The sequence below is a fragment of the Scyliorhinus torazame genome, chromosome 18, assembly GCF_047496885.1.
Source record: "Scyliorhinus torazame isolate Kashiwa2021f chromosome 18, sScyTor2.1, whole genome shotgun sequence".
Lineage (NCBI taxonomy): Eukaryota > Metazoa > Chordata > Chondrichthyes > Carcharhiniformes > Scyliorhinidae > Scyliorhinus > Scyliorhinus torazame.
Window position 1 is genome coordinate 163,313,039 of NC_092724.1, and position 12,377 is coordinate 163,325,415.

The 12,377-nt window shown below is 53.0% G+C and overlaps 1 protein-coding gene across 2 annotated transcripts in view; it reads right to left on the reverse strand.

Annotated features, from left to right (window-relative positions):
- Positions 1 to 317: 317 nt before the first annotated feature.
- ca10a (carbonic anhydrase Xa) overlaps positions 318 to 12,377 on the reverse strand; it is a 689,036-nt gene continuing 676,976 nt past the window's right edge. For both annotated transcript variants that reach the window (XM_072483835.1, XM_072483836.1), the window contains one exon: positions 318 to 1,297. Coding sequence is in view for 1 of the 2 variants with exons in the window: in XM_072483836.1 (XP_072339937.1) it covers positions 1,275 to 1,297 (23 nt within the window). In the remaining variant the exon portion in view is untranslated. The remainder of the gene's footprint in view (positions 1,298 to 12,377) is intronic.

A 12,377-nucleotide genomic window follows, 5' to 3' on the forward strand; every position in this document is an offset into this window, starting at 1 on the left:
AGATGGGTATCTGTGGAATGGGGACCCTGAGACACATTGGGCCACAGGTTGAGAGAGGAGCTCACCAGGGGCCTTCTGCTTGGCTGAAGTTGGACAGGGGATGAGATATTGCCTCCTGGTGATGATGTTCGCTCAATACTTTGAGGTGCTCTGTGAGAGAAGCAGGAAGAGGGGAACGCTACTTAACCAGGCATTGTGAGGGCTTTCCAATTTAGAATGTTGGTCTGGGGATTACCTGTGTGAGGAGGGACAGGGGAGATATTAATGGTTTCCTTCATTTGACCCCGGCGTGCAAATAAACACCTACTGGCCTCAGATCAATTTTTCAAACACATTTATTGAGCTCTTGACATTAAACCAAACACAGTGTATGAACATTGTAAACAACATAAAAAGGCAGTAGCTCAGTCTGTACCCGAGTGTGCGTCAATCACTGGTTTCACTGGTTGAAACATCAGTTAAAATTTATTTCTCTAATTTCTGACCCCTCTAACCCCAGTGGTAATATTTACAAGATTAGCTCCGTGTAGGTTTGACTCTTTGATTGAATTTATTTGAAGCAAACGTTGACCTCAGTGGCGGGGCTGGCTGGGGGTGTAGAGGTGGGTTGGCCGGGATTGGGGCGAGGGTGTTGGGGGGGGTGAAGGGTATACCCTTTCCCCCCTCCGTCTCCTCTCCCTGCCTCACCCCTCCTCTCCCCAGATTCTGAAGACTTTTTACTATTTGGTTTGGATACAGATACTGACCTGAATGATGCAAATGGGGATGAAGGCTTTTCCAGCTTTGCACCCAGGACACAATTCAGCACTTCACTGGTGGATTTCCTTCCATCTTGACATTAGCAAACGTGAAGTCCACATATATACAAAGGCCATTAAAGTCTCTCTGGTTTATTTTAGTTGGAGCTTAGGCAGCTACATTAAGATTTATAGATTTGATTTTCAATTCCTCTCTCCCCCCCTTCAAAATCGTAAAGTATCAAAACCACAGTACTCATTAAATGATTTATCTCATTGCACCCCCCCCCCCACACCCACCCTCCAAAATTAATATTTTTAAATCTAGTTGTATTTTGGCAGATATCTTTGTTTCCTGGCGACGGAAAGGTGTGTTTGACGACATCCGCGAATATATCAAAAGTTTGTTTCTCCAAGCTGGTTGTAGAAGATAAACGCCCCTCCAGCTTGGCCGTGGTTCCGTCTCCAATCCTCGCAATAATAATCACAGCAGGAATATCTCGTCAGGGTTAAATTCTGGATAAACATTGTCTGTTATTATTTTAGGAGCCATTCGTTAACTGCAAGAGAGAGAGGGCGGGGAGGAAAGAGAGACACGGAGAGATGAAGTTTGGCATCCTTAACTGCACTGTTTGCACACAGCATACAATGTGCTTATGTAGAAAGAAAGTCATTTATCAAATGTGGCATTTGGACAATCAGCATGCCTCCTTTCTCGAAAGAGGTAACCTCTATAGTCATTGCACCTGATCTAAATTCCAGGGGAACATTCTGCACAGAATAGTTTTCCTCAAGGAGCCATTTTGACCACATGATTTACAGGCGAGAAAGAGGCTACCTGGACCATGCTGGTGTGTAAACTCCACCTGGGCACCTTCCAAACCCTCTTCATTGCAGCCAATCCGATATCCTTCCATCCTCACCCCCTTCGCTAGCTGCCCCTTAAATGCACCAAAGTAAGAGCAGGTGTGAGGAGATCAAATCAGAGCTTCAAACAGCACCGAGCGGGTTTTCAATGAGAAAGGAGAGCTCGCTGATGTTTGAAGGTGTGCGAGAGAGACAGCCCCGTGTTTGATGGCCTGGTGAGGGCTGTGTTGTGACCTGAGTTGGGATGAAGCAGCGCCAACTAAGTCAGGATTCTTCAGCACCCCTGTGCTTCAAATACACTTCGGGAGTGACACCGGGTCATTCTACCAGCTGACCAGTTGTCAGCCGTAGGTTGTCAGACTAACTTGCACAACCGATCAATATTAACAGCTTTCACAAGCGGACTCCCTGAGAACATCGCAGCCCCCAACACTCTGTTCATCAGTGCTTCCCAACAGAGAGCCAGAGACACTCTAACTACTCGTGATTGGCAGAACATTAGCTGATCATGTGGACAGGGTGAAATTTTCCTACTTCTTTTGGCTGGTCCCTCGTCACTCAGCCCCAAACACAAATGGAGTTGAGAAAGGACTGAGGGCAAGCCAAGGGCAGGCGGTGCGAACAAAACAGTGAACAGTGAATATCAGAGAGTGTGATACACACTGAACAGTGAACATCAGAGTGAGTTACACACTGAATAGTGAACAGTGAATATCAGACAGTGTGTTACACACTGAATAGTGAACAGTGAATGTCAGAGAGTGTGTCACACACTGAATAATGAGCAGTGAATATCAGTGTGTTACACACTGAATAGTGAACAGTGAATATCAGACAGCGTGTTACACACTGAATCGTGAACAGTGAATATCAGACAGCGTGTGACACACTGAATAGTGAACAGTGAATATCAGACAGGGGGTTACACACTGAATAGTGAACAGTGAATATCAGACAGTATGTTACACACTGAATAGTGAACAGTGAATATCAGACAGTGTGTTATACACTGAATAGTGAACAGTGAATATCAGACAGTGTGTGACACACTGAATAGTGAACAGTGAATATCAGACAGGGTGTTACACACTGAATAGTGAACAGTGAATATCAGACAGTATGTTACACACTGAATAGTGAACAGTGAATATCAGGCAGTGTGTTATACACTGAATAGTGAACAGTGAATATCAGACAGTGTGTTACACACTAGATAATAATGATTGAAATCAGACAGTGCGTGACACACTGAATAGTGAACAGTAAATATCAGACAGTGTGTTACACACTGAATAGTGAACAGTGAATATAAGTGTTATAATCTGCCAGATTATTATTGGCTGGGGACTAATGGCAATCCCACAATCCTTAGAGTATGAGATCCCCCAATGAGGAGTGCGGAGAAATCATTAGCAGAGTCACCTGCATAAATAGAGCTGGCCAGTGTGGGACCAGCTAGAGAGGAGAGCGCAGTGGCTGTGTACTGCTGTTGTATATATGTAATTGTAAATAAAGTTATTTCTTTTGATTCTACAAACTTGTGCTGGATTCTTTGTGGCCCTCACAAAAGAAGACAGCGTGTTACACACTGAATAGTGAACAGTGAATATCAGCCAGTGTGTTATACACTGAATAGTGAACAGTGACTATCAGACAGTGTGTTACACACTGAATAGTGAACAGTGAATATCAGAGAGTGTGTTACACACTGAATAGTGAACAGTGAATATCAGAGTGTGTGTGACACACTGAATAGTGAACAGTGAATATCAGACAGTGTGTTACACACTGAATAGTGAACAGTGAGTATCAGAGAGTGTGTTACACACTGAATAGTGAACAGTGAATATCAGAGAGTGTGTGACACACTGAATAATGAACAGTGAATATCAGACAGTGTGTTACACACTGAATAGTGAACAGTGAATATCAGACAGTGTGTTACACACTGAATAGTGAATATCAGAAAATGGACGGGATTCTGCAGTAAAATGTCTAAGTGTTGCAGCGAGTGGAAATTACCGCGTGCTTCCCGACGCTCAGCCCAATGAGGCCGGCAGAGCTATTCAACGTTAATTGGCCCACTTGACGAGCCCCATGTGCTTTTCGCCGTAAATGAAGGCTCGTCTGTCGATTGGCCGGCACTACGCTTGCTAGCCCCCCCCCCCCCCGCTAACAAGGTCGAGGAACACTGTTAAATTGAACAATTATAGAGGGGGGTTTCTTTAAAATATTAGCTAAAATGATTCTTGAAAATGACTGAATTTGTAAAATATGAGTAAGTGATAACCGTTTGAATACTGTCCATGACTGTCTCGAATGTTACGAATAATACACTGCGGGCGGGATTCTCCCAACGGGAGTGCCGACGCCGGAGTAAAAACCCGAGTGTTTTACCTCGGCATCGGCGCCCGTTCCCAGACCCCTATTCTTCCCCCTCCGTGGGGAGAGCAGGGACGTCGCGCGATTTACGGGGGCGCGGCCTGGGCGCGGCGTCAGAGACCTGGAGCCGCGTAAAAGATGCGGCGCCTTGGGTCCCGCGCATGCGCGGTGGCCGTCCTGCCCCAGGCCGCCCCGCACAAACATGGCGGATGGATCCAGGCTGGCTGGCGGAAGAAAGGAGGCCCGCTGACAGAGAGGCCGGCCCGCCGATCGGTTCGTCCTGATCGCGTACCAGGCCACTCCGGAGCCCCCCACCCCCGGGAACGGAGCCCCCCACCCCCGGGAACGGAGCCCCCCTCCCCCACCCACAGGCCGCCCCCCCCAAGCCTTCGCGACGAGTACCCGCCGGCAGCGACCAGGTGTGGACGGCGTCGGCGGGACCAGGCCCTTTACGCGCGGCCGCTCGGCCCATCCGGGCCGGAGAATTGCCGCTCGCCGTTTGTGGCGATTCTCCGAGTGGCCCGGCGCGATTCGCGCGCCGCTGGTTTCGGGGGGTGGGAGAATCGCGTGCGGGGGTCGGGGTGGCATGGCGCGATTCGCGCGGCGCCCCGGCGATTTTCCCACCCGGCGGGGGGGGGGGGGGGAGGGGGGAGAATACCGCCCTACAAGTTCTGATATGAAGGTACATTCGACAAGCTTAAAACAATATCGTAACTGAGACCAGACGTGACGTAGGGAGTTTGAACGTGGGCCAAAAGTCGTGGGACAGTTAATTAATTAATTTGGAGTAATTGATTACTGTCTAATTAACCAATCGCCTGTTAAGTGACTGACACTTTCCTGAACGAATCAAGGGGGTCTCAGCTGAGAATTAGAACCAATGAAACTAAGTAAGGGCTAAACCCAGATAAGGATTCTCTTAAGAATGTGATCCATCTGACTGATTAGCAGAGAAATTATAGCCGTCAGAGAATCCTTGGAGCATTGGTTAAAAATTACTTTTTAAGGCCTTGTTGAAATGACTTTTAATTTTGTAAATCTGAAGTCACTTTTATCTTGAAGTTTTTTGCTTCCACTTGTTGGTGTCTCAAGAACATTTCGAGAGACACAGGAAAAAAGTATTTTCCAGCTAATTTTGTGTGAATGTACCAACATGTGTTCTTACATAAATAAACATTACTGCAATTCATTCAACCGGACTGACTTATTTATGAGCGAGAGATAAGGTGAATCTTACTAGCACCTAAGCTGCATTGCTCAGCCAACCCCAGCCAGCTCGCAACAATGGCGTTGAGGAGACCAGTCCCAGGATTCTGGGATGCTGACGTGGAGGGGCTCCTGGACACGGTGGAGGCCAGGGGGGATGTCCTGTTCCCCTGAGGATCCCAGAGGGTCAGCCACAGGGCAGCCTCCTTCGAGGAGCGGGCAGGGGCGACCGGTGTGGCCGAGGTCAGGGCAGTCACCAACGCGGAGGCTGGCGGACGCTGCAGAGGTGAGGAGCCACCGCGATCCACCTGGACGTCCTGTCAAACATGAGTTTTTGCCTCACTGACTGACCCATCCCTCCCACTGACCACAAGTCCATTCTCCCGCAGGTCCTCCAGCCAACGGAGCCGGCCCATCCCGGGCGGCTCCCTCTCCAACCTCCCAGGAGAACACCTCGGAGGAGAGCTCCGAGGAAGACACGATCAAGGAGCCCCAACTGTCATCCTCACCCTCCACCAGTGCAGATTTACACAACTAGGTGGGAAATGTTCGAGTCAGGCTTCTGGGGCACAATCTGGTGAGCACCACACTGCTGCTGATGTACATCAGGTGGAGGCAGGAAGCCCCGGGCGGGACAGCAGTCGGAGTTCTGCTGGATCCCAGGACCCAGCTGGGTCCCAGTCTGATGCTGAGCCTCTGGAAGAGCTATTCCGGAGGTGATGTAGACGATCGGGAGCAGCCGGGACATTCAGAGGGAGATATCAGCATCGCTCCAGCAGATCAATACCTATTTGGGAGGAGTCCCAGATGCTCCGGGCACAGGAGGTGGCACTGGCAATGAGTGGAGATCTCAGTGGAGAGCCTGGTGCACGATGTCGGCACCATGAGTGAAGGTGTCCAAGGCATCGCGCAGTCGGTGACGGCCATGGCTGAGGGTCTCGGCAGAATGTCCGACTCGCTGGGGGATGTGACCCAGTACCCAGCCGACCTTGATGAGGTTCTGTGGGACATGTCCTGCTCACAGATGGGCAGGGCAGAGAGTGGCCCGATCACTGAGGGGCATCGCTGAGGGCGTCGACACGACGGTGAGGACCGTGGGGATCCGCCAGGACTGGCAGAGCCAGATGATGCAGGGGCAGCTGGGACTCGATCCAGCCGCCCGCTGTCCCAAGGTGAACTCCGGGGCCCTGTGGGCATTAACCGGGAGGAGGGGATGCTGGGTGCCAACCCGGACCCGTCCCATGGAGTGGCGATGGTACCCACCAGCTCCCCTGAGCCCCACCCCTCTGATGAGGCCGTGTCGCGCAGTCAGCACACGGGACAGGGTGGCACGGCTGTGCACCTGCCGTCGACAAGTGAGGCGGGGCCTTCTCGTCCCAGAGCCCCCGTCGAAGGCCACGGGGTGAGGTAAGCAGCTGGCTGCCTCCACCTCAGACGTACATCCTGGGGAAACACCTCGAAAGTAGTGGTAGAGCTCGGAGGGCCGAGCACATCAAGGATCAGTGTGGGCACCAGGGGAGGACAGGGGGGTGCAGGTAGAGGCTAAGGGGGAGGAGGGTGGAGGGAAGGGGGCTGCGGCAGCATCGGGAGATCGAGGCATTGTACGACACATTAAATACCTTTGTGCATAACCAGTATGATGCCTCTGTCACTTTCTTCCGCAATGCGGGGTGACCTCTGAACCCTTGGCCCATCTCTCCAGGCATCCCCCTCCCCCTGGGCACACCGCGTGCAGGTGATGGGTGTGAGTGAGCGCTCAGCACACAGGCAGGGGGCAGACTATGGCACAGATTGAGAAGCACTGGCGCACAGCTCTCTGTGGGTATCATCATCACCCTTGACAGTGACCCGCGGAAGGTGCGGACACAGTCCCAGCACCTGGAGCGATGAAACACCGGCCCTGAGAGATGGGAAATGGGTGTGGGGTGTGGGTAAGGCATCGATGACAGACCAGACCATGTCCTATGTGAATCGGGCGAGAATGAGGGCCTCCCTGGCCCTCCAGGTTTGCCAGACCCTCGCCACTGCCGTCTGTCCTGCAGCCTCCGGCTGGTCCTCTGGTCCCTCCCCAGGCCTCGTCCTCCAGCTCCCGCTGCTCCAGCGGCACCTCATCATCCTCCTCCTCCTCCTCCCCCTCCTCGGAGGTGGGCATATGTTCCTCATCACCAAACTCCAGCTCGTCGCCCCGCTGCTGTGCGAGGTTGTGGAGGGCACAGCAGACCACGACAGAGTGGGTGACCCTCCGGAGGGAGTACCGCAGGGTTCCACGGGAGTAGTCGAGGCATCAGAAGTTCAGTCCAATGCACCGCTCAATGACACCCCGGGTGGCCACTTGGGCCTCGTTGTATTGGGTCTCTGCTTTGGTCTCCGGCCTCTGTACTGGCGTCATTAGCCAGGTCCTCAGGGGAGCTAGATACCCCTTATCCCCCAGAGCCAACCGCCCATTCTGGGGTGGTCCTCGAAGAGGCTGGGGTGACCGACTGCCCCAGGATGCAGCTGCCGTGCACACCCCTGGGAAGCGTGCACACCCCCTGGGAAGCGTGCACACCCCCTGGGAAGCGTGCACACCCCCTGGGAAGCGTGCACACCCCCTGGGAAGCGTGCACACCCCCAGGGAAGCGTGCACCACCCCCCCTGGGAAGCATGCACACCCCCTGGGAAGTGTGCACACCCCCTGGGAAGCGTGCACACCCCCTGGGAAGCGTGCACACCCCCTAGGAAGCGTGCACCCCCCCTGGGAAGCGTGCACACCCCCTGGGATGAGTGTGCACCGCCCCGGAAGTGTGCACACCCCCTGGAATGAGTGCACACCCCCTGGAATGCGTGCACACCCCCCGGGAAGCGTGCACACCCCCTGGGAAGCGTGCACACCCCTGGGAAGCGTGCACACCCCCTGGGAAGCGTGCACACCCCTGGGAAGCGAGCACACACCCTGGAAAGCATGCACACTCCTGGGAAGCATGCACAGCCCCTGGGAAGCGTGCACCCCCCCTGGGAAGCGTGCACCCCCCCCGGGAAGCGTGCCCACCCCGGGAAGCGTGCCTACCCCGGGAAGCGTGCACCCCCCCGGGAAGCGTGCACATCCCCGGGAAGCGTGCACACCCCCTGGGAAGCGTGCACACCCCTGGGAAGCGTGCACACCCCCTGGGAAGCGTGCACACCCCCTGGAAAGTGTACACACCCCCTGGGAAGCATGCACACCCCCTGGAAAGTGTACACACCCCCTGGAAAGCGTGCACACACCCTGGGAAGCGTGCACACCCCCGGGAAGCGTGCACACCCCCTGGGAAGCGTGCACACCCCCTGGGAAGTGTGCACACCTGTATGATCTTCATGTGGTGCTCGCACATGAGCTGTAGGTTGAGGGAGTGGAACCCCTTTCTGCTAACATTGGGCACCCCCAGATGGCTCGGTAAGCGCAGGGCAATGTGTGTTCCATCCACTACCCCCTGGACACGGGGCATCTCCGCAATGGCAGAGAAACCTGCTACCCGGGCATCTGGCTGGGTTGGCCCATGTCAACGTTGATAATAGTATTCTGCCCAGGCAAACAGGGCATCGGTGACCTGTCGGATGCCCCTGTGGGCTGCGAGATGCCACACAAGTCCCCACTCGAGCCCTGGAATAATCGCGAGGTGTAACAGTTCAGGGCTGCGGTGACCCTGACGGCCGCCAGGTGCGGGTGTCCTCCTCCACCTGGTGCCAAGTCCGCGAGGACTGGCAGAGGAGTCACACCGTTTCCTTGTTGAGATGGAGCCTCCTGAGGAGCGTGCTGTCCAGCATCGGCTCGAACGACCAGCGAAAGCTGTACACCCTGGGTCATCAGGGGACGCCCCCTCTGGGTCCCCCCCTGGCCTGATTGGCAGCCGGGTCAGTGTGGGGCAGGGTGCGGCCACTGTCTCCGGTGTCAGGTCATCTGGACTATCAGCAGCACCACTTGGGCAAGTTCTGGGTCCCAAATCCCTGCCATATTGTTCAATATCTGTAAGGCATTGGGACAGGGTGTCAGACTGACAAACAGCGGTGACTCCCATCCCGGGACCCTCCAATCCCCCATTGATCCCCCCCTCCCCCACCTGGAACACCCTGCCCTCACACTCCCTGTCGCAGGGGGGCCCCCTCACCGGACCCCAGACCCTGTACCCCAGACACACACTCATAACGTCACCTGGACCGGGCAATGGTCCCCTCCCCGTGGTACTCACCCACCCTCCAGCCGTGGACATGTCCCCGGAGCTGTGTCCCATCCCCTGGGTGTTGGGATGTTGGATGTGGGTGGTGTCGCCTCCCGCAGTGTCCAGGCGTCGCGGTCTGATTGTGATACTGGGCAATGACTCCCACTTGCCACATGGCCCGCCCACCCACGGGAATCCACTCGGGGTGTGTGAAGTGCTCACTTAACCACGATTGCCAATTCCCGATCAGCGACAGCCTTCAGCCACATGACCAGAGGCCCCGGCAGCCGGTGGGGATTATGGGTGGTCAATGGGGTAGACATGCAGGGACAAATGTCAGCACTGGAATGGGTACACATGATCCAGGGGTTGGCATGGTGGTGCCACAGGTGGTTGCCCCCCGGTTGCCCCCCCCCCCCCCGTTCTCGCATGTGGCCTCTCCAGCTATTCGTCGGCCTCCTCTCGCTTGAGCGAAAGTGCAATGAGGTCGGAGAATCATACCAAATATTTTACACACTGAATAGTGAACAGTGGATATCAGAGCATGAGTTACACACTGAATAGTGAACATTAGATATCACAGCATGTGTTACACACTGAATAGTAAACAGTGAATATCAGAGCAAGTAATACACACTGAATAGTAGGTAGTGAATATCAGAGCATGTCTTACACACTTAATAGTAAGTAGTGAATATCAGAGCATGTCTTACACACTGAATAGTAAGTAGTGAATATCAGAGCATGTCTTACACACTGAATAGTAAGTAGTGAATATCAGAACAAGTGTTGCACACTGAATAGTGAACAGTGAATATCAGAACATGTGTTACACACTGAATAGTAAGTAGTGAATATGTTACACACTGAATAGTAAGTAGCGAATATCAGAGCACATGTTACACACTGAATAGTAAGTAGCGAATATCAGAGCACATGTTACACACTGAATAGTAAGTAGTGAATATCAGAGCAAGTGTTGCACACTGAATAGTGAACAGTGAATATCAGAACATGTGTTACACACTGAATAGTAAGTAGTGAATATCAGAGCACATGTTACACACTGAATAGTAAGTAGTGAATATCAGAGCATGTGTTACACACTGAAAAGTAGTGAATATCAGAGCATGTGCTACACACTGAATAGTGAACAGTGAATATCAGAACATGTGTTACACACTGAATAGTAAGTAGTGAATATCAGAGCATGTGTTACACACTGAATAGTGAACAGTGAATATCAGGACATGTATTAAACACTGAATAGTGAACAGTGGATATCAGAGCTTGTGTTACACACTGAATAGTGAACAGTGAACATCAGAGCATGTGTTAAACACTGAATAGTAAACAGTGAATATCAGCCAGTGTATTACTCACTGAATAGGAAACAGTGAATATCAGAGCATGTGTTACAGACTGAATAGTAAACAGTCTATATCGGAACATGTGTTACACACTAAATAGTGAACAGTGAATATCAGACAGTGTGACACACTGAATAGTGAACAGTGAATATCAGACAGTGTGTGACACACTGAGTTATGAATTGAATATCAGACAGAGTGCTATACACTGAATAGTGAACATTGAATACCCGAGAGTGTGTTACACATGGAATAGTGAACTGAATATCATTGTGTTACACATTGAATATTGAACTCAATATCAGACAGTGTGTCACACACTGAATTGTAAACAGTGACTGCCAAATAGTGTGTTAAACGCTGAATTGTGAACAGTGAATATCAGAACGTGTGGTGCAGATGGAATAGTGAACAGTGAATATCAGATTGTGTGTTGCACACTGAATTGTAAACAGTGACATTATCAGAAAGTGTGTGTTTCACACTGAGTAGTGAACAGTGAGTATCAGGCAGTCGGTTACACACTGAATAGTGAACAGTACATATCAGTCAGTATGTTACACATTGAATAGTGAACATGGGACTACCAGCCATTGTGGTGCACATTGAATAGTGAAAAGTGACTATCAGATTGTGTGTTAGATACTAAACAGTGATCATATACGAACAGACAATGAGGTACAGACTGAATAGTGAACGAATAGTGAATATTCCCATTGCGGGGCTTCAGCCGGCTCCTCCTTGGCACCACCACCTCCTCCTCCTCCTCCTCGTCCTGTTCCTCCACCTCCTCCTCGGCATCGGGTGGGCAGCCCTCCAGCCTGAGCGGTTTCCAGCTGCCCCCCTGTGGCCGCTGCCTCCTCTCTGAGCCGCTTTGCTGGCGCTGCCACAGGGTTGGATGCAGGTCAGCGCCGCCCCCCCCCCCCCCCATGGTGGCCAACATCACTGGGTGATTACCAAACGTGATACTCTGCAGGTGGTGAGGGGAAAATATGTCATCATGGAGCACACACCCATGCACAACCAGCTGCCATGGGGTACATGGTGGCCCCGATTGGCAATGAGTGCCCCAGTCACGCATGCCCCCCACCCCAGCCCCGTCAGCTCCTGGCACACGTCCCTGCTGCCAGGCCAGCATTTGATGGCACTGCCCTCACTAGGGGCTGCGGTCGGTGTGGCCCTGGGTGTTCCCCCGGTGGGTGTGGGGTGGCCGGGGAGGGGGCGACATCCACCTTTACGGCCATTTCCTCGGAGTCCACCCTGGGGCCGGGGTGGGTGTCCAACAAGATGGCCGCCGTAATGGGGGTCAGCGCGTGGGTGCCACCCTGTCATGTTGGGGGCTCCCCGCCTGCTCAGCCCATCCCCCCTTTCCCCTCCCCCCCTGCCCCCGCAGAAAGTATGGGTGGTGTCCGTTCCAGGAGCCAGCAGTCCCCCCCCACGCCAACTCCTACCTCCTCTCAGCCGCCTCAGTCAGAACGGCAGCTGCACGATTTTTTATAGGTGGTTAGAATCTCGCCGCGGGGAAATCGCATCAGGGCCGCAGAATCGCTGAGGCTCCGGAGAATCAGCCGTCGGGACGGATAACGTGATTCACACGGCCACGCGGCAGGCATGCAATTCCGTCGGATTAGCGTTCCGGA